Raw genomic sequence first — 22,352 nt, 5'->3', positions numbered from 1 at the left:
ATATAATTCTAAATAACTTAACATATTGTAAATTAATTTTTTTTATTTAACAATCTATATAGATCGTTGAACATTTATTTACTTTTTTTATATGTACGTTATTAATATTTTTAATTGTTGTTTATTATAAAAAAAGATTTTCGTCAAAAATCTACTTTTATAATAAACCAACAATGAAAAAAAATGAAAAAATATTGAGAGCAAAAAAGAATCAATACCATAAATGATTATTATTGATACCGGCTGTGTTGCACACGCCAATAATCAGACTGTAACTGAAAGGTGAAACAAACCATAATGATCTGAAACATACTTGTTTCAGATCCGAAACTAAAACTATTTAAGAAATTTTAAATAGAACTAACATGCCAAATAAATATAATTCTTCTTTATATAAAAAGCCTTCTTCAACAACCAGCTCTTTTTCTGGTAACAAGTATAACTAAATCTAAAATCAATTTTTGGATCTAAGCATATATTTATTTATTGTTTTTAATGTCATGATCGCTTAGTAATTTTATTCCCTTTTTTGCTCCTCTTTTTTCGCACTTTAATTTTGGGGTTCAAAAAAAAAATCGAAGCGCTTCAAAGGGAGGGGGTCTAATGTATCCTTCACCTAAAATCTTATATTATGTTTATATGTTCATGACGTATGTGGGCATTAGTAAAGTGTTACTATAAAATTAAGATCTTTTTGTATATAACCTTGTTAATAATAATACTTTTTTAAACCCCAAATAAAAAGTTAGATTGAACACACTCTATGCTTATGTAAAATTTCTTCATAAATTCTTCCGAGTGCGCGACAATAAAATAGCCCATTTTTTCAATCCAACAATGTTTATTTATATATAAATATGTATATTGTCAAAAAGATAGTAAACTGTAGAAAAAAAAACAAAAGAAAGGGCAAAACAAGAGTATTTAAAGCAGCCTTTGTGTGAAACGGCGAGATTAAAACTTTGATAGTCATAACGTTGCGGAAATTAGGCGAAAGAATATTTTTTATTATTTTCTAAACAAATAAATAGCATAAATCATCGATTAAGCGTAATAATATGTAACTAAAAAGTAAACGCGTCAAAAATGAGTGACTTATTATTATTTTAAAACTATATAAATATAAACATATGAAGAAAAAATATTCCTTGAAGTTATGGAAATATATAAGTATAGTATGTCAATAAAAACTTTTTTAAAGATATAAACTTCATAAGCTCCTAATTTAACAAGAAAAATATGGTTATGGTATATAGAAAAATTCACTACACAAATAAAAATTTAAGTTTTAAGGTAAAATACGTTAATTTACTACATAAATATGAGCATAATGAAAATTATTCTAAAATGCCATGCTATAACAATTGTTTTGTCAATCTACATATTAATTATGATACTTTGATGCAAAAAAGTACATTTACAAACAAAAACATAAAGTTACAGACATCTATTAAAAGATAATAAATAAAACCATTATCCATATAAATGTAAATTTGATACTGAATATTTATCATAAACTACACATATATAGGCCTTTTTTTATTGTAAAAGTTTTGTTTATCTTTCATTAATACTAATATGTAATTATTATTTTTTTATGATGTTTCATGTTTTTATAATAATTCCATTACTTTCCTTAAAAATATATTTTAAATTTAATTTGTAATATTATAGTTAAATTACAAGCTCTTTAAATCAATTATATTAACCTTTTTGATCTTTATTAAATAAATTCAGTTTGGTTTATTGAGTCATGTCAACGAACATACAATTTTGACATCTTTGTATTGACAGCTGACGTATGATGTTTATCATATAAATCTCAAAAATATTGGGTAAATTGAAAAATAGAAAGATAATTTCGACCCACGAGATTATTGAGAAGAAACACAATACATATTTACATATAAAAAGTGAGTAGTTTGGAGTTTTTTTTTATAGAATAGATTTTATTCGTTTGTAAACTGCCTGATTTGATAAAGTAAAAAAACTCTGTATTCATATTAAATAGATGGGATTTAGGTGTTTGTAAAAGGCAATATAAAACTTTTCAAAGAGAATGTATCTTATATAGTAATCTTGTATATCATCACGACAAATAAATAAAAAATTAACAATAAATATATTTTTGCAAAAATTCCAAAGAAAGAATGCATTATGCTTTTTTTCCGGTTAAAAAATATTATAATTATGAATCAGCACATAAGTCGAAAAAGCGTTTTAAAGGCTTATATGTATATGCTCAGTAGTAATATAGTGGTTCGTTATATTACATGTCGAGAAAAAGATTATTTTTATTTTTTAATTTCCAAATTCGTCTATATGAAATAAAACCCTATATACATTCTAACTCTTAATTATGTTGGTCGAACACATTTTCGATGTAAAAGTAGGCCATTATTGATCGAAAAATTAATGAAATGAAAGTATGCACATTGGTGCACTTAACATAGATGAATCGTAAATGTATTTTGTAAAAAAAACTAAATGAGTATAAAATCGCCCAATTACTATTTATTTTATTAATTTACACGTGTAATTAGTTGAATTAAGCAATAAGTTCGATATTTAATAATAAATCGAGATTCTAATAGAAACCATCGGTAATTTACTTTTTGTAATAATTAATTTAAAAACTAATATTTAGAAAATAATGACTAAAATGTTGTTTTTTTTGCATTCTTGTATACTTTTTTCTTTATAATTTGAATTTTTAGATTATTTTATTTGGAACCAAATATGACATTACGTACTCATGTTTATTACACGTGCTTTAAAAAACATGCAGTAACAAAAGCAAAAACGATTTTTTTTCGATTTTATAAATATTCGAAATACGTATATAAAATTCCTTGCCATATTCAAACAACAAAAAAGCCCGTAATTTAAAATTAAAACGTTTATACATATTAATTAAATACATAAAAAATCATAATTTATAAATAGTTTTTTCAATATTATAAATTCTGAGAAATAAAATTGAATTTTTATTTTTGTAAAAATTTTTATGGATCGCAGCAATTCTAAACAAAATAAATTAAATGTTGACATCTTCAATGGGGGAATCATAGTAACACAAGTTTGAATTTATTAATGTGAAATAAAATTGTCACAATTTATGTACAAATTTAGGTGCTTTTATCATAAAATATAAATATTTCGTGAGAATTTACAATTTTAAAATTTAACTTGTATTTAAATTTTATTATATATGCAGATCGCTTCACACGAAGACGTGTGATCGGTCTAATTATACCAAAAACATGAATATAAGCAGATAATATTGACCAATTGTTTTTAATAATTAATTAAATAATGACATCTTAAAAAATTTAGCAAAATTTAAAAATTTTCATTTTAAAAGGCAATGAAAAGTACCTTGTACAAAACCTACATAGTCAGTTCTTTGCAAAATTTTTAATTAGATTTGTTTCTTCTTGGATGACGATGCTTTAATTTTAAATATAGACTTTAATTAAGCTGTTAAAACTATCAAAATATCAGCATCATGTTTTTTATGATACAAAATCTTATAATTTGAATATTGTTTGGTAAAAAGTCAATTTTTTTATGCATTTGACATGATTCATAAATTTAAAAAACCTGTTCTTTTTTTAATGACAACACTCTCTTAATCAACTGCTTATACTAAAGATATTGATTTTATTATAAAATTTTAATTTATATACCTTAATGAATTATAAAAAAATAAAAACAGATATTCAAGAAATTTTGAGAAGGAAAAATGAGAAACATCACAATATGCAACAATCCTCATTGCTTTATCATACACCAACAATTGATAATTTTGAACAGCATCGAACAAGTATCAATGAATATAACAAAAGTGATTTTCAGAATCACATATTTTATTTACATAAAAGAGAAAGAATACAGAACATGATAACAATTAATGGACAAAGTTTTTACAGCAGGGAGGGCAAAGTGCACGAAGTATTTTGTTGTGTTCATCCAGGTTGTAATAAAATATATATGAATAAATATTCTTTAAAGTATCATGCTGAAAAGGGACACATAACAAGTAATCTTGATATTAATAAGCCTTATGCCTGTAATTTTTTCGGATGTACTAGGAGATACAAAAATAAGAGCACATTAATTAAGCATGTCGCAGACACACATTTGCAAAGACATAAATATTAAAGTCTAATATATTACAGAATTTATTTTTTAAAGTATTAAATTAAACATAATTGTCCACAACAATTATGACACGAATTAAAAAACAAACAAACATTTAATTAATTAGCATTTAATATATTGATTTAAATATTCGAAAAAAATTTATGAAAATAAACGTTTCTCCTCTATGTTATTTTTATCTTATAACAATTGTTATATGTCCCTGGAATCATATAAATATTAGCTGGTAAAAATACAATTTCAATTTAAAGTATCAATTATCATACTAGTAATAGTTGCAATGTTATTTTTAAATCTAAGAAATCGAAAAATAATATTGTATGATTACATATGTTATACACTTATTGAAATGTTTCTCAAACTAATATATTAAAATGTTATAAAAAAACAGTATGTTACATTTGTTGCCAATATAAACCTATAATGAACTCTTTATGTATTGAGCTAGTATCATATATTTTTGTTCAGTATTTATAACTACTCTCAAAGGTCTCACAAAAATTACTATAAACATTCAGATTAACTTATTTGTTTACGAATTTCTAAAATCTTTGAGATATGACAAAATTAAAATCTTTAAGATTTTATGGTTGAAAATCTATTTTATGTAAATATTAGATTTATAAGTATAAGTCCTTTTCTCACAAGATTCTAAAATATTATTTATAAGCCTTATAAAAAAGAATTAGTACTTAATGATCTTTATGTATTTTTAATATTTGTATAACGTATATTGTATAATATATTATATATTCTAAAACTATATAAGGACGGGTTTTTATATGAAAATGATAATTAGGGAAATTACAGAACATTGAAATATTATAGACTTTATCTTAACTTATTTTTTTCAAGATTTTAACAAATCAAAATGTCATAAATTAATAAAAATACATATTTTTATACTAATAAAAAAATCAAATTTTATTTAATGACTTTTGATATACATTTGTAGAAATCTCAGTATAAATAGTATTAAGCACTATATTTGTTTTCAAAAACGCAAAAATGTGGATCAAGAAAGTGCGGTACTTGAAAGCGTCATGGGGAAATACAAAGCAAACATGGATTATTTTCTATATTAAGAGATAGGATGGAACGGCTGCTAGATATAAGTAAAGGGGCTAAGAGACCGCAATGTCTAATATCTTTGGAGCGTACATTAATTTTATCGTTTTGAAGTAATTTTTTCATTTATTTTTTTAGATGATATAAGTGAACAAGACAAGGTTTTAAAAACATATTTTAAAGAGTTGAAGTTCTTCAGCTAAATTATGTTTATAACGAAAAATTAGACAAAGAGCAATTTATAATAGTACGACAATTGAAACTAGTCTTGGTTTCGTGAATACTTATATTTATATAAATTTAAATCTAACGACGGCAATTCTTAAAGATCTCCTCTATAACATAACTTTTAAAGATATAAGTAGACGATAAATGTTTTTCATGGTAAATGATCTCGCCCGCTTTGGTCAAAACGAAAGAAAGAATATAAATGGCATAAATAAATTTTAAAGAGATTGTTTTTGCTAAGTTTATTAAACCCAAACACAAGAAAATTTTGTGTACTTATTCAGTTTTACATTTCACTTTGCTTTTTGAAGAATTGCGTATTCGACTTTCTTAGGAGAAGAGGTACTATAATATCAGTCTTTTATGTTTTTATATTTTATCAAAGTCTTTAGCTACAATGACATTATACCCAATTCCAAAGTATATTCGGAATATGGATCAATAAAAGACGATCCAGTTTAGAAATATAATTTAATCATTCAAAAAAGGGTTGACATTTTCTACAAGAATATAGTTCGACATCTTCATTTCTTTCTTTCTTAAGTGAGATTTAGATTTTTTCATACTATCACCTATAGACTAATTCATTATTTTGAGTAGAAACAGAATAAATACCCTTTAATTAAATAAATAGGTCAACCCCCCCTTTTGTCGCACTTTACTTGGTTAATTATGATTTTAAAATACACAATCATAAACTTTAAGCTATCTTCTTCATACTCTGTAATAAAATTTGCAAGGGCCGATAAACCATCTTTATATAATTTTTTTGAATCTTTCTAGTTAAAGTTTGATAAAACTTTTATATTTGCCCGTTTGATTTTATGGGAAGCTACCTATTATGTTTTTAAACAATTTTAGAGTAGATAAAGCTGTTTTAATTTGATTTACAAAAATTTATTTATTATTTGATTTGAAAGATCTCTGGTGGACTGAACAACTTGAAAAATACAAACCCAGTCTTTTTTCGTCATAGCTTGTTTTATTATGCAAAGGCCGGTAAAATCTAAAATACACGTCTAATCTCTTTAATATTAAACAATGCCCACCTTCAATCTTATAATGGCCGTTATATCAATATGGTCGATCAAAATTTGTCCATCGACTTGTAAACTACAATATAAACTTTGCGCTTTTTGTTTTTTTTACGGTTGCAATTGTCGACATGTGATTCACTCAAATCAATTTGTCATATAATTGTAGTAGTGAATTAATTTCTCACTTTTCATGATGATCTTAACGTTTCAACACTTCTTGATTAGGTTTACGAAAAGCTTTACAATCGATTTAGATAGCTTCAAACTGTCCACTATTAAAACCCCTTTAAAGGGGTTTTAAGATTTGTCTCTTTAAGATAACGTTTCATTATAAGGAGGTAATTAAATGCTCAATATATAGCCCTTTTTGTTGTAAAAAAAATAACCTCATAATTTTTGCCTTGTAAGTTTAAGACTAAATTATTTCAATCAACAACATTTTAGTGAGAATATGTTTATAAAACTGGGCAAAAAATAGTTTTATTCTTCAAATTTCACATTTTAAGTAATTTTTGTTTTTTTTCTTTATTGATCCAGGACCTAATGGCCTATTAAACTCCCGTAAGCACTCCGGATACAAATCATTTTCAAGTCTATTTTTAATCGACAAAGAAAATCTAGACAGGATTTATCGTTTGGAGGAACCATCGAGTCAATGCTGACGCCCCTCAATAAGTAAGGAAATTATTTTTATTTATAAAAAATCAAATAATACAAAAATTTTTAAAAAAACATAAAATTTGATTTTTATTCCTTTGTATTTATAACCTTCTCAGTGCAGTAATCTTCTTATATTTTATAGCCTCTTTCAACCCCTTGCCATAGTTATTGTAATCAACAATTGATAGGAACGTAGCAAGCGTAAAATGAATACTATTGATGAAATTTAGTAATCTATATTCAGGATGTACTTTACCAAAATACTGTATTATAGATGTAAAAATCAAAATTCCACTTATAGTTATTAATAACAAAATAACAGAATATTTGGCCGTTTTATTTTCTTCTTCTTCCTCTTCCCTTTCTAATACTTTAACTATAAATATAGGCAATGCTAATATATGAAACTGGTATTTTACAAGGGGATTATCTTCAAGTGTTGTAATTTTAACAAAAACTAAAACCAAATACAAAATAAAAGATATTCTTTTTACACTTGAGTATACGTGGCGTGTTATATAGACATCTTTTATCCTAATATCTACTCCTATTTTTTTATTATAACTTTGTAGAATAATATTATACACCACTGGCCAATAATAATAGATGCAGAAAGCCAACATAATATCAGTTAGTATATTCGTAATTATAGGTAGCCAAAACCTTTTTGATATGTTAATATAAAGATAAGCAACCAATCCCTCCACTCTTAAAAGCACCACAGTTAGTATACTTGTAAATTCTTTTTTAAAATAAAACTGTGATAACGAGATAAACCCAAATGTTTGCAAAAATGATAGGTAAAACGTAGCAGATATAAAATTACCCCTACTTGTCAGATCCCTGTAGTGAAATAAGTTGCAATAAACAATGGTTTGAAATAAATCGATATAATAAACAAACATATACCATAAGAAAAAACGATCCATGGGTTATATTTCAAAATGTTTTATGTAATTAAGCTGTCAAACAAATCAAAACGGAGGGCCTACAATATAGTTTGTTATTATTTGATTACCTTTGTAATTTCTTCCAAAAAAAAGCGAACTTAAATATGCTATGGTTATTTTAAAAACTATAAGTTATCTGTTATAAAGGACGTCAATCCAATTAAAATTAATATTTCACAATTAATATTTATCCTGACATATTGCATGCTTAATACATTTATTAATATATGTACAATTATCAAAACAAATCATTCGCATATACAATTTGAAGTTAAATTTTTTTTTTACAAAACTCATACATTTATGGAAATTGTTTGTAAATGAATATTTATAGCGTATTGTTGTTTGAGATTTTTGACATATTTTAATTTATTTAATAAATCCAAAGAATTCCATAAACACATTTGTTAATAGTGCGAAAACATTAAACTTTTATATGTCACACGTTGTTATGAAGTATTTGTATCTCTAAATTTAATTTTATCTATACAAGTTAAAATATTTATATTAAATATAAATATATGCTCAACAAGATTGGAAATTGAGCTGTGAAATGGTACAAATATTTCCTCTAGAGAATAATTCTTATAATATTTTCCAAAGAAAATATACGAAAGCCAACCTTTCATTTATTTTGGGGTAATGCATCACAATAACATTAGATTTGAAAGTTTTGTTGAAATATTATTGTACATCGCAGTTTAATTTTTTTTGAATATTAAAATTGATGAATTTCGTTTTAATCATTAAACATATTTATTCTAAAATTAAGGTTATAAAATATAATTTTTCAAATCTCAACATCCCCCTCTTAAAAACATTCGTCTATTATTAATTTCAGCTGATAAGAATGTCGCTTAATAGTTTTGTTATCTGTCCTCACCAGATATGTGTTGTTTCTAAAACTTTAAAAATTAAACCTCTAACCTTAAATTTGGGTTCTTCCTTTTTGACACCTGTTTCCGTTTTTATAATAACGCTATCCCCCTCTGAAAATTGTGGTTCGGTTTCTCGGTTTTTATTTCTTTCATTGAATTTTAGTATCTCCTCATATTGTTTTTCTTTCACCTTTTGGAAATTGGTCGGGTTTAAAGCATCATTCGGAGACATACCTAACTTACTATGATATATATTGTTATATACATCTAAAACCTTTAAAAGTTTAATTTTAAGATTTTCTTTTCCCTCTTGTTTGTATATTCCTTCTTGTGTTGTTCTATTAAATCTTTCCACTCTTCTATTGGACTAGTGGTGAAATGGCGAGGTATAAGGTAATTCGACATTATTACTTGCTGCCCAACATCTTATTTCTTTACTATGGTTTTCTTTCGATTGATCTAAAATTAGTTTATGTATCTTAATTTTTTGATTTATCATATCTAAAAATTTTACAATTTTCTTACTCTCCCTGGAACTTAGTACCTTTCCAAATCCAATCGACTAAAGTAATCAATCCCAGACACGATATATTGGTTGTTAACTGGACCAATAATATCTATTGCTACTTTCTTTCCAATCGCATGTGACTTTACAAATAAAATTCAATCCCCTCTTTTAATATTATACATTTTACACCGAATACACCTCTTTAGCTCGTCTTTAGTCAATTTTTTCCATATCTTTCCAATCGTATTTCTTTTTAAGTTCATTTTGAACTGCTTTATAACCTCCATGGACAAGTTCTAGGTGTTTATCACGGATAATTTTTCTTTTGTCTTCCTCGGTCATTTCTAATTCTAGATTTTAAATCTCTAAATTTCTTGTCTTGGTGATCTGGATAAGCAATCCACATGTGGAATGTTTGTTCTTTTTCTATACACGACACAATAATTATATTCACTAAGTTTGTCTAACCATCGTTGGATCCGCAAAGATTTTATCTCTCCCCGATTTAGTGTTTCTAGGGCCTTATGATCAGTGACTGCAGTAAATTCATTTCCATAGAGATAATATCTGAAATGTTTCATCCCTATAACATCGGTAAACATTTTTTTTCGCTGATTCCATAGTTTATCTCAGTAGGTAACAATCTTCTTGAAGCGAAAGCAATTGGTACTGGACCACTTCCATGATTTTGTGAGAGGATAGCTCCTATTCCTGACTGGCATGCATCTGTTTCCAAAATATAAGGTTTTTTGTAATTGGGCTGGGATAGAACCACGCGTGATCTCAATATATTTTTTAATTTCTTAAAAGCTTTTTCTTCTTTCTCTTCCCACTTAAATACAACATCCTTTTTAAGTAAATCATACAATGGCCCGGCAATGATTGAACATTGTGGAATAAATTTACGATAGTAATAAACAATCCTAAAAATTCCGTACAAGATTTTCTATTATTTGGTCTTTCTATACTTTAAATTCCTTGTTCAGCCGAAAATTTCGGCTTTATCTTGTTATATTCAATAACATGTTCTAAAAATTCTATGTTATCTTTTTTATGTATAGTCTTTGAGTCGTTAATTCGTAGCTCATATTTTTGTAGCTTGTTAATAACCTTTGTATAGCTTGTATCATGTTCTTCTTCATTCCTACCAAAAACAAGGATGTCATCAACATAAACAAAGCAATTTTTCCCTTTTTCTTCTTCAAGGACGTTGTCCATAAACCTTCGAAAAACGGCTGGTACATTTTTAAACCCCATGAGCATTACGTTCCATTCGTATAATAAATAATTAAATCTGAAAGCGGTTTTGTGTTTGTCTTTTTCAGCCAATTTAATTTGAAAAATCCATCTTTTAAATTAATTTTTAATATATTTTATGTCTCTAAGACTGTATATAAGTCTTTCAATATTGGGGAGGAAATAATTATCTAGATCTACCAATCTGCTGAGCGCTATTAAATTTGTAGTAACTCTTATGGATCCATCCGGTCTGATCACTGGCCTAAGGTTATTTAGCCATGTTGAATTAGATTTCCTTATATGCCCGTTTTTTAATAACTCATTTATAGAGTTTTGTATTCCTTCCTCCAATTTCTTTGGTAAACTATAAACGTGTTCTATTACCTTCTCTCCTGGTTTTGTATTGATCTCACAAATTCTATTGCTCAATTGTCGAAAAACTTTACAAATATCATCTTTTCCTATTAACATTTTAAAATTTTTTACTTTAGGTAAAACATACATTCTGCTTTTAAATATTCTATTACCATATTTGTATTCCTCAATAACATGGTTTTCAACTAGAAATTCTTCATCAAGACATGTGAAAAATTTCAAAACATTCATATTCTTATTGAGTTTCAATTTTAAATCATAGACAGCTTGAAGAGAGATAAAGTTGTAGGCCGTACCCGAATCAAAAACCACGGGGACTTTTTTAGTCCCAACATAAATAAAATTATTTTTATTCGTAATAAAGCTTTGATCTACTTCCTGACTATCCTTTTCAATCTCATTAATATTCCTTCGATCATCATTAGCCTGTTTATTATTTCGATTCACCCTACAATCCTTAGCTAAATGTCCTGGCCTTCTGCATCTAAAGCATGTATTTGGTTGGTTCTGTTTAGTAAGTCTTAAACCAGCCAACTTGATATTCAATAATGCTTCGTTCTCCATTTCATTTAATATTTCGTAAAATTCTTTGTTGATCTCATATTGGGTCGTAAAAAAAATTTTAATCATTTTTAACTTTTTATCTACTCCTGATCTAATAATTTTTCTTTTGTCGAAATTGGAAATTTCATTTAGAAACTACATCTTCAATAAAATCAACAACTTTTTGTTCTTCCTTTTGCTTCATATTGTAAATGTCAAAAAGCAATGTTTTATTCTCAAATTCTTGTTCTACTTTATTTTTCCAGATTTCAAACGTTAAAGCGGTTTTCCGTGTGACTTTAAAAGTCCTACAATCCAATCTACAATATGAGAGTTAAGTCTGCTTATAAAAAAATCTAACTTCTCCTTATTGGTCGTTTTTGCCCAACTACTCGGAGCCTCTGCTATTCTAATTTCTACAATTATATTGTCTTTGTTTATCTCGTTCATTATATTCTCCACCATAAACATATTTATTCTAAAATTAAGGATATAAAATATAATTTTTTAAATCTCAACAACAAGCATTTAATAGTATAAAAAAAAATCGCCAATGCTTCTGGCTTGAAACTACTAGATTTCAAAAAGAAAAAATACTTATATATAGATGCATCAAATTTGGCATTGGGAGTAGTATTACAGCAAGAAGATGAACATGGATAATTGAGACCCATTGTATGCATCTCAATAACTTTGAGCCCAGCAGAAATTAATTACACGGTATCAGAAAAGCAGTGCTTAGGTGTAGTATGGGGAGTTAAAAAACTACGAGTTTTTTTTTGACACAACAGTTCATAATAAAGACAGATCATTAAGCATTAAAATGGCTACTAAATCTAAAAGAGACTACAGGTAGACTAATGAGAGGGATTTGGACCTTACAAGAGTATAGATATAAAATCGAATACATGCCCGGAGAAAAAAAATGTAATGGCCGATGCACTCAGTAGAATTGTGATGATAGCATCAAATACTCAAGAAGAGAAAAAGATATCCGCTGACGAAAAGGTTCGAGTAATTCTAAAAATTCATCACGATTGCGAACATGGCGTGTTGATGCAACATACGTACTCATGTTGAGAGAGCTAAAATGGAAAGGCACGTATAAGGACATGATTGAAACGATAAGCAGATGTAACATATGTAATCGAAAACCACGGGGGTGCCATTAATTTCGAGAAAAAAATACTTCCACTGATGAATCCCCTGGACATAATAGGGATAGACCTGGTAGATCCTTTACCGAAAAGTTGTAGTGGAAATAGATACGTAGTAATCGCAACAAAATATGTAACTGATGGTACTAAGCAGAAGCAATAAAATCCAAATCTATAAATGTGATTGCTTTATATATACTAAAGAAGATAATTTGCCAACATGGACCACCTAAAAAAATATTGTCTGATCAAGGTTCGAATTACCAGAAGATTGATAAAGACTATTTGTGGCATGTTGAATTGTAAGAAATCGTATACTTCAAGTTACAACCCGAAATGTAATGGGTTAGCAGAGCGCACTAATAAACCCCTAATAGGTAAACTAGCTAAATTAGTTGATGGTAGGTGGAAACAGTGGGATGAATACCTCCCCTATGCGATATTTGCTTACCGAATATCTCCAAGAAAACAATCTAAAAGGTCACCGTATGAACTTTTATATGGGAGATTGCCAAATTCGTTTCTAGAGGCTAAGATTGATGATAATATCCTTAAAGATAATGGCCTTATAGTCGAGAGATTAAACGAATTTCGTAAATTAATGATAAATGAAGAAAAAGAAATACGCGCAAAAGAAATAAAAAATGTTAAAAAGGTAGAAGCCTTGACGATATTGATGAAAATTATTACGTAAAAAGAAAAAAACTGTTAACTGAAAAAGAGAATAAGTTAGATGCAAACTTTGATGGAATCTATAGAGTTATAAAAAAGGGGAAGAATGGAAACTATGAATTTGAAGGTTTAAATGGAAAGCCGATACTTAGTTAATCGAAAAGATCTAATGAAAATTGAAGAGTCAGATCCAAGAGATTGGATTCTTTCAAAGGAGGGAGAGTGTCAGGCTGCAGACCTGCACTGACGATACGGCTTCCAACCAAACAATGATCATTGGAACTGTCAAACATCTTGAAGTATTGTAAATAAATATTGGACATGTTTGACATGCACAAACTAAAAGTAGGAAAAGTGCATGTCATATGAAGTAGTACTAATTTAGTAGAACATTATTTTCTTGTTTGTTTGTTTACTTCTCAAAGAGTTGACAGTTGATCTAATCAACTATTTAAACGGAATTTACCCCAGACCGAAATTTCGATGAGCAATAAAAAAGACAACAATTTAAATAAATATGTTAGTTTTGACTCCCCTAGGAAAGACTATACCTACCTAGATCCGAAATTGGTAGAGGCCTCATAAGTATCATAGATAGAAGCGAAAGTATGCTTCTGAATATTTATAAAACTTTAGATGAGTCTAAAAAAGCTCACTAAGACGGGCAGCGATACTTAAAGTAGAGACAGAGAGCAAATCCCACTTGTTTACAATTAACGAGTATCTAAGGATTAGGTATAGTTTTGTAGGAGAGACAACCCAGAAGATGCTAATAGAATATTAAAAAGAAGCGCCTTACAACAAAATTAAAATAAAAACAAACCATGGAAAGTTGTTTAAAGCTAGGGACAATGATTTAGTAAGCATTAGGGACAATTATACTTGGCTGGTTAAAGGAAACAATCAGGCTATATCCGAAGCAATTTACAGCTTCCTACAGGATAGAAATATCTTCTGTGGACAAGAGGGACAATGTCCCCATTGTGGATCTCATAGGAAGACCGTGGATCATTTAGCTACCTAGTGTGATTGAATGTTGGGGGTTGATTATATGAAAAGACACAACGAGGTAGTTAGATGCATTCATCTCTTACTATGTATTAAATATGGGTTTAAGAAGACAAAGAAAATACGTGGACACTCAGTACAGAGATCATGGAAAATGATCGCCAGAAATAAGAGTAGATACGAGAATATCCACTAATATAGAGGTGACCCCATAATAAGCTTGATATTCTTGTATTTGACAAGAATAAGAAAGAAATTTTAAAAGTTGAAGTTGGTATAATTAACCAGGATTGACTTAACTAAGTTGAGAATGATAATATAAGAAAATATGACCTTCTTGCAAATTTGGGACTAATACATAAATCCCAGATAAGAATAGTTTCTTATGTAATGACGTGGAATGGAGTGGTAACCAAATATCATAGAAAGTACATCAGGGAGCTGGAAATTTAACCCTACCTTGAAGCATATATCCAGTATATTGTGATGAAGAAGACTCTAGAGTCCATATCTTTGGAACGACGACGAGGATACGATCAGGAGGATGCAGGAGAAGAAGAGGTGGCTAGAGCTGTAAGCGCACTAGCGAATATGGCGACTGTTAAAGAAGTGGTGTCAGCAAAGGAGAATGAAGCTAAAAATTTCGAGTTAACAAAACATAAATAATTCCACAGAAACCAGAGTCTGTGAATAGCTGAATCAATGAGCGATACCGGGGAAAGCTGTTCTAAGATTATCGTATCTTACTGGCAAATTAACTCAAAAAATCGTTTATCAATAGTCCCCCTCTTCTACTTCGGATCAGGCTACATGCCGGATCACACAAACAATGAAAATAAATAATATGATTTAGATTTAGAAAAAATTAAATTCACATTCTATATTTTAGAGAGATTCTTTAATCAAAAATTGTATAATAAATATGTTAAACTATTGGAAATATGTAGTTAATAGAGACAATTTTTTTAAAAATTATATTTTATATAAAGACTTCTCATGCTTTCTGTGATGTTATTTACTACATCACAAGGGCATGTGTCATAAACATCGCCTGTCACATATCTCCAATGACACGTCGGGAATCACAAGCAACCCGCCAAGAAGAGTCACACAAACAAACAAACAAACGAAAGTTGCACGGCTGTTACTACATTGGTAAGTATGCCAATGTTTGTGTTTAGTGTTGACAACATTTAATAAATTAAAAATAAACTATAAAAGAAAGTCTGTCTTTGAAGGGTATGGAGTATAAGAGAAATAGAGAAACCATCAATAAAAAATATAATATTAAAAACTATTTAGAAAGCTATTATAAATATAGCAAAGTCCCGTTGATACAGGACACTTTCTTATTTTAAAAACGGGATTTATTCATTGTCACAGTTCGGAGCGGACGCCAATGGTAAAAAAGTAAAAAAAAATCTCTTCAGTGAGGATCGAACCAAAAAATAAGAACAAATAAATGTTCGTATTAAATGATTACCCAAGTTTTGTCTCGATTTTTGAGGATAAATTTTTACTATTTTTTTTATAATAATGGGAAGGAATTATGAAAAAAGGAGAAAAATTTCTAAAACAAAAATTTTTAGTACTTTATTCATTGCCAAGCAAACCGAGATCTCTAGTACTTATTTCTCCTATTATAATGCCATTATCATCTTCTTTGCATAATTTTACTTTAATAAATTTTATTATGTCTGTTACAATATAGACCTCAGCATCTAAATGTTCATATAGAGAATGTTTTCTGGTATTGACGTTGTTGTTAATGTAAGGTCTTATAAAACTCTATCTACAATTTTAAATTCTAAGAAATCATTTCTCCACATTCTTCTATGTACCATTCTATCTGCAGCAGTATGTGTATGAATTCTATCTGCATCATGATAAATTTGATTTAAAAACGAATTGTGCTATTAAGAGCATATAGTTGCTGTATTTCTTCATTGATATTGCAATCATGAACATTTGATAGAAGTTCTTCGGCGTGTTCTTCGTCCTCACACTCTTGTTCGTGATTTTCGCTATTAATCGATTCTAGAATGCCCGTGATTCTAGACTCAGCCATTGTGTCCCTAATGGGTCTACCAAACATTAAATAGAATGGTTTCGTCTCGTAGTAGAGTGTCTTAAATTATTTATGACCAGGTAAATCGCTCGTACCTTGGTCCGTTGCCCACAAAATATTTTTTGTCCTATGAGTAGATGCAATCATCCTATTTATTGTTTGATTGCATCGTTCTATCTGTCCTTGTATCCATGGACATCTAGCTCTTCCCCTTACATGTCTTATTTCATATTTCTGACATAAATCGACAAGTGTTTGATTTACAAATTCTCTGCCGTTATCAGTATGAAGTATATATAAGAACCAATGTTCTAAACAATGTCTCAAAGGCATTCCCTGCACTAATACCTGTTATGTCAAGCATGGTACCGTCCAACAAAATTCGGTAAATGAATCTGCAATATTCAATAACCATTTATATCCTTCATTGAGTTCGTGATATAGCCGGAGATCAATCAAGTCTGCAACATATCTTTCCTTTGGATACCTTGCTACAATTGGTCTAATAACTGGTCTAGTTACTAGATTTTTCTTTGATTGACATATATCACAGCTATTCAAGACCCTCTGGATATCTTTTTGTGTTGCGTCGTAGACTTTTGTTTGCAATAATGGAAACAATCTGTCCCGTCCCGCATGCCCATTTGAGACGTGGATCAATTTTATATAATCGATTTTGAATCGTTGCTCGTTGGCGGTAAAGAATCTTAATGATCTATATAGACCTACTTTAAATCTCACCGTGAGCTCTGTGATACCGTCAATTACATCCTCAAAAAGATAAATTTTTGCACTTTTTTCCTGGAAGCAATTTTTTCTTGTTTTTCTACCAACCTTGTTCGAACAATGCCAGCCTGTAAAAAACAAAAACTTCTTGTCTTTCATTGTTATTCAATTTTATTGTCATGCTGTTGAAATTAAAGGAATTTTAAATACAAATTACAAATAAACAACAATTTTTTTTAATTTTTTACCCTTCTCAAGTAAGCATTTTCCCTGGCGTCCGCTCCGAACGGTTCCATTCATTATGTTTTATGATATCGCCTCCTATCAATTTGCGTTTCCATTTTGGGAAGATAGAATTTGAAAAGGAGATCATGGTATGATTTTCCAAAACACTTAAAGTAATATATAAAGGTAAAAAATGTATAAAACACTTATAAATCTTAATGAGATAATTTTGGAAACTTATAAAGCTTGAATATTGACACTTTGTATTCAAAATTTAATTTTTCAAATGATTTTCCAATTTTTTGGAGGGGCTAAATAAATTCTAAAAACGATTTTGACGATATTTTGAAACCAAATTTTCCAAAAAAAGAATTAAAAAACAATGTATTATATTTAAGTATGCGCATGCATACTTCTCAAATTAGAACATTAAATCTAAAGTTGAAATTTTAAATACATCTAAAGTATTAAATAAGTAGTTAAAAGATTATAATAAACCTACAAAAAATGGGCAAAATATTTATTTAGTATAATAAATGTTCAACGATGCAGAAATTTGAGTGCTAATGTTTACTTCTGTTTTTTGCACTTCATTTTTACGATTCAAAAAAAATCGTACACCCTCAAATGCGCGGGGCTGTAAGTAACCCTGCTCCGAAAATGATTATAATATTGAATATTTATTTTAAATCAAAAAAAACAAGACGATATTTTATAGCGTCCATTTAAAATCGACCGTAATTTGCCAAAATAAATATTTTAAAATGATAAATAATCATCATATTTAAAACTGCAGGGACAAACATTAGCAAAAATCTATTAACTTTAAACTTATAATAGTAGAAATGTATAGCTTAGAGTGTTTTACTTTTTTTTTGACTGATGTTAAGAGCAATCATTCACTATTAAAATTTTGCATGATGAATTAATGGAAAAAATTATGGACTTAAAAATGGTATCGACAAGGAAACGTTTAGAACAACGGCACTTATTACCGAATTATACAAATTTTTGGTATAAATTATTAATAAAGAGGATTTTTTTAGATTGTAAAGCAGCATCGTTATTATTAATTTTATTCTTATGAAATTTGATTTATTTTAATATCAAATTTATAACATTAATAATATTTTGCAAAGTGAAAAACATAATCAATGCTTATACAGTTCTTTGTATCCCTATATTAGTAAAAAAGAAGCATTGTCTAGATAATTCATACTCAAGCGATGATTAATAATCAATAATACAAAAAAAGAAGCATAATAGTTAAGATAAACGACACCAATATTATAAAAATAAATTTGGAGGTACATAATTGCTCTGTTATTATAGCAAAATTTATATTAACAAGTGATTTTGCCGAGCAATTCAAATTATGCCCTTCGAACTCTTACCGGACACTAAAAAACAATTTTTACAATATTAACAAAGCTTTTTGTGCTATGTCCAATCGAAACACAGAAAACTTTTCGAGAATGTCAAAAGCTCGCATTTTTTCGCAGTGGGGCAATCATGAAAAAGATAGCGTTTTGGATTAAAAAGAGCTTATAAGTCTTGTTTTTAAATACTTGTAGTAATTTTATAAGCAAAAATGAGAAATTAGAAGTTTTGATTATCAAGTAACTGACGATTTTAGCTTCGTTTTATAAATAAAAATCATTAAGACAATTTAATTATCATTTTTCTTGTAATGAGTATCAGCAACATGCTTTATCAATGTGCTCTTATTTTTATACCTTCTATTACATCCACAGAAATTGCAAGCATATGGCTTATTAACATCAAGGTTATCTGAAGTGTGTCCCTTTTCAATATGATATTTTAAAGAATATTTACTTATGTACTTTTTAAAACAACCTGGATAATCACAACAGAATATTTCATAAAAATCACCATCTCTGCTATAATAACTTTGTCCATTGATTGTTATCACATTTTGTATTTTGTTTCTTTTAACTTTCTCAACTTTATGTTTTTGAAAATATTTTTCCTCATATCCAAAAGGAATTGTCGGGTAAGAGCCATAATTTGAAATAGTGGGTTTATGATAAAATCCGGGAGATTGATGAATATCAATGTTCTTTTGATACTTCTTGTTGAGATATTCTTCATTCTCCTCTTTTATTTTTTTGTAATTCATTATGGTATCTAATAATAGATTTTTTATTTATAAACAAATGTAACTTTTAAACATCACAAATTGAATAAATTAAAGCATTTTAACAATACGAAATTGAAGTAATAAGAAAATAATAAAAGTTTTTGTATTTCGTCTAATACCAAGAAAACTAAATTAAAAAAACAGGATGTTAACTATTAAATAAATCTTATATTCTAGGTTAATCTTTATGAAAAATATTTTATAAATATTTTACTATATTTAATTAATCAAATTGTTTTTTAATTAATTTTTATTATACAATTAACTTTTTAATATTTAAAAATAAAAACAATTACTCTTAATATTAGTAAAATTTTAGTATTTTTTTTTATCATAAATTAATTTTTATTTTGGTTTGGGCGGGAATCTTAAATAATTTATATATACCCCTTACAATTATAATAGAAACATATCCCATATTTACAATATTTAAAATACATTGCAATTTTAACATCAATAATACTGCAATTTATTACTTACAATGAATAAGAAATTGTTCAATTGAGGCATTTCTTGGACACTGGTATAAAGGAGTTGACAATCATGGTCTATGAACATATTTGTACCAAATAAAAGAAAGACATCAAGCATAATGGAAAAATAGAAAAAATATTTGAGCTTTCATACGGAATAAATCTTAAGTAAAGAAAGGGCCAAAATTGAGTTAAAAGAATCAAAAATATAAGGAATATAATTATAGATCAATTTTATACAAATCGTATGCAAAATAAGAGCTAAATGATCATAAATACACATTAAAACTATATTTCTTAACTAGTAATTATTCGTTTTTACTCATCTACATAATCTGCTCTTTCTTGTTTTGAGCATACTTTTTTTTAAAGCCAAAGCTTCAAGGGATATTTGCATAGATTAAAAAATTTTATTGTACTTTATGTTTAATTAAGAGCCAATATCTTTCTTCATTTTTTAAGTATTTTGCCCATTATTTAAAAACCATAATTTTTTTTACTCTTCCTTCTGAGAGTAAAAGAATTCTTAAAAAACGGATTAAGCACATTAAAAACATCATTGATAAACTAAAAGCTTTATCTAGAGATTATATAAAATAAATGTATTTAAAAAAATTAAATGTTTTAATGAGCCAACAAGTATTTTTTTCTTTATTAAAGCAAAATATTTAATGTTTTGGCACACATAAAGATTCCACCTTTCAATGATGGATGGTATTATTCCGGTCTCCTTTTACTGTACATCTAATATCCTCACATTTATTATTGACTTTCATAGTTGATAGATTTAAATCTCAGCAATCTCCCTGGTATTTTTTCACTTTACCTTTCATTTTAGCTCTGATAGTATTTTCATTAAATATATATAAAACACGATAAAATCAGCAGCACGACAGTTTAGATATTAACTATGGATGAATTCACATAACTTTAAATATTAAAATCTTAAATATTAAATCTGTGAATATATAATAGAATGTCTTATGTGTATTAATACTGCTTTACACATAATTAAAAACTAATTTCTCATTCTAAAGATTTTGCCGAGTAATACTTACTTAAAGGGTAAGATAATTCATAGGGCTTGTCCGCAGAGGAATTTTTGATTATTTAAAAGATTTAATATTACTTCATAATACAACAAAAAAAACTATGTGCAACAAATTATAAACACAATGTTAAGAAATAAAATATAATTTAATTTCTTGAAATAAATGCTAACTTTACTTGTGCACGATTTGTTTGACAATATAAAACTTTTCGCAATCGATCTATTAACAAATGACACAACATCGTATTTGTTTTTAGTGCCTGCAATTATAAAAGCGAATTCAAAAAAAGAAAGTGATCGGAGTATTACATAAAACTATTAACAAATATATAAGATAGTTATTGTAACCGTTCGGTGCGATTTTCCTTTAAAGCTATTTAGAAGTGAAAAAAATTCAGTCGGAGCGATATCCCACTTAAAATACTTTCTTTATATGGTTGTGATGACTTTTATTAATGAATGTGAAACATCATCACATTAATCATTTAGTTTATAATATTTTCTCAAACTAAATGTCATTCATTTGTTTGTTTGTTAACAAACAATTAAATATTTAAAATATTTAAAAATAGCCCCTCACCAAAGGAGAGGATGATGAACCATAAAAATAATAAATCTCAATATAGTAAAAATAACATTTACAAACAACAATATAATAATCTCATTGAGACGTACCTCCGCTTGGGGTACGTCAAGTTGAATTCAACGAGTGAAATCCCAAGCAAGGTGAAACTGTCGAAATACCAAGGGAAGCAGGCAGAAAAACTAAAAGGAAAATATATTACATTTGAAACCAAAATAGAAGGTTTAGAACAAAGGTTCACTACAGATATCTATTACATTGAAGATATACGGACAATAGATATTATAGAATGGTTAAAAGAGATCGAAAAAATCTCAGAAGAAAACCAATGGAAACCCAAACAGCTGATGATGGTAATAAGGAAAATGAGTAAAGACTCATTGATCGAGCAAGAGAGGATAGTGGAAGATTTTTTCTCCACACGCGATTATCTGATCGGTCTTAGATTTCCGATAGAACATAGCAGAAGCATATTAACAGAACTAGCTTCTATTAAACAATTAAGCTATGAAACCATCCAAGAATACATCCAAGAAATTAAAGAACTAGTTAACATTTATGCCGTAATTAATAAACTC

General features: G+C 27.8%; 3 protein-coding genes across 3 annotated transcripts; 1 reads left to right on the top strand and 2 right to left on the bottom strand.

Annotated features, from left to right (window-relative positions):
- Nucleotides 1-3,693: 3,693 nt before the first annotated feature.
- On the top strand, nucleotides 3,694-4,164 carry VNE69_07010 (C2H2 domain-containing protein; the record flags this gene model as incomplete). Its single annotated transcript, XM_065474014.1, has 1 exon — nucleotides 3,694-4,164. The coding sequence occupies one exon, from the start codon at nucleotides 3,694-3,696 to the stop codon at nucleotides 4,162-4,164; it is 471 nt and encodes a 156-aa protein (XP_065330086.1).
- Nucleotides 4,165-7,258: 3,094 nt separating this feature from the next.
- On the bottom strand, nucleotides 7,259-8,086 carry VNE69_07009 (uncharacterized protein; the record flags this gene model as incomplete). The annotated part of the gene is made up of 1 exon (XM_065474013.1): nucleotides 7,259-8,086. The coding sequence occupies one exon, from the start codon at nucleotides 8,084-8,086 to the stop codon at nucleotides 7,259-7,261; it is 828 nt and encodes a 275-aa protein (XP_065330085.1).
- Nucleotides 8,087-19,175: 11,089 nt separating this feature from the next.
- VNE69_07008 (C2H2 domain-containing protein) lies at nucleotides 19,176-19,646 on the bottom strand (the record flags this gene model as incomplete). Its single annotated transcript, XM_065474012.1, has 1 exon — nucleotides 19,176-19,646. One exon carries the CDS (start codon nucleotides 19,644-19,646, stop codon nucleotides 19,176-19,178), a length of 471 nt encoding a protein of 156 aa, XP_065330084.1.
- Between the last annotated feature and the right edge of the window lie 2,706 nt (nucleotides 19,647-22,352).

This window comes from Vairimorpha necatrix, chromosome 7 (genome assembly GCF_036630325.1).
Source record: "Vairimorpha necatrix chromosome 7, complete sequence".
NCBI lineage: Eukaryota > Fungi > Microsporidia > Nosematidae > Vairimorpha > Vairimorpha necatrix.
The sequence above is the reverse complement of the archived record's forward strand: the minus strand, read 5'-3'. Positions and strand labels throughout refer to the sequence as shown.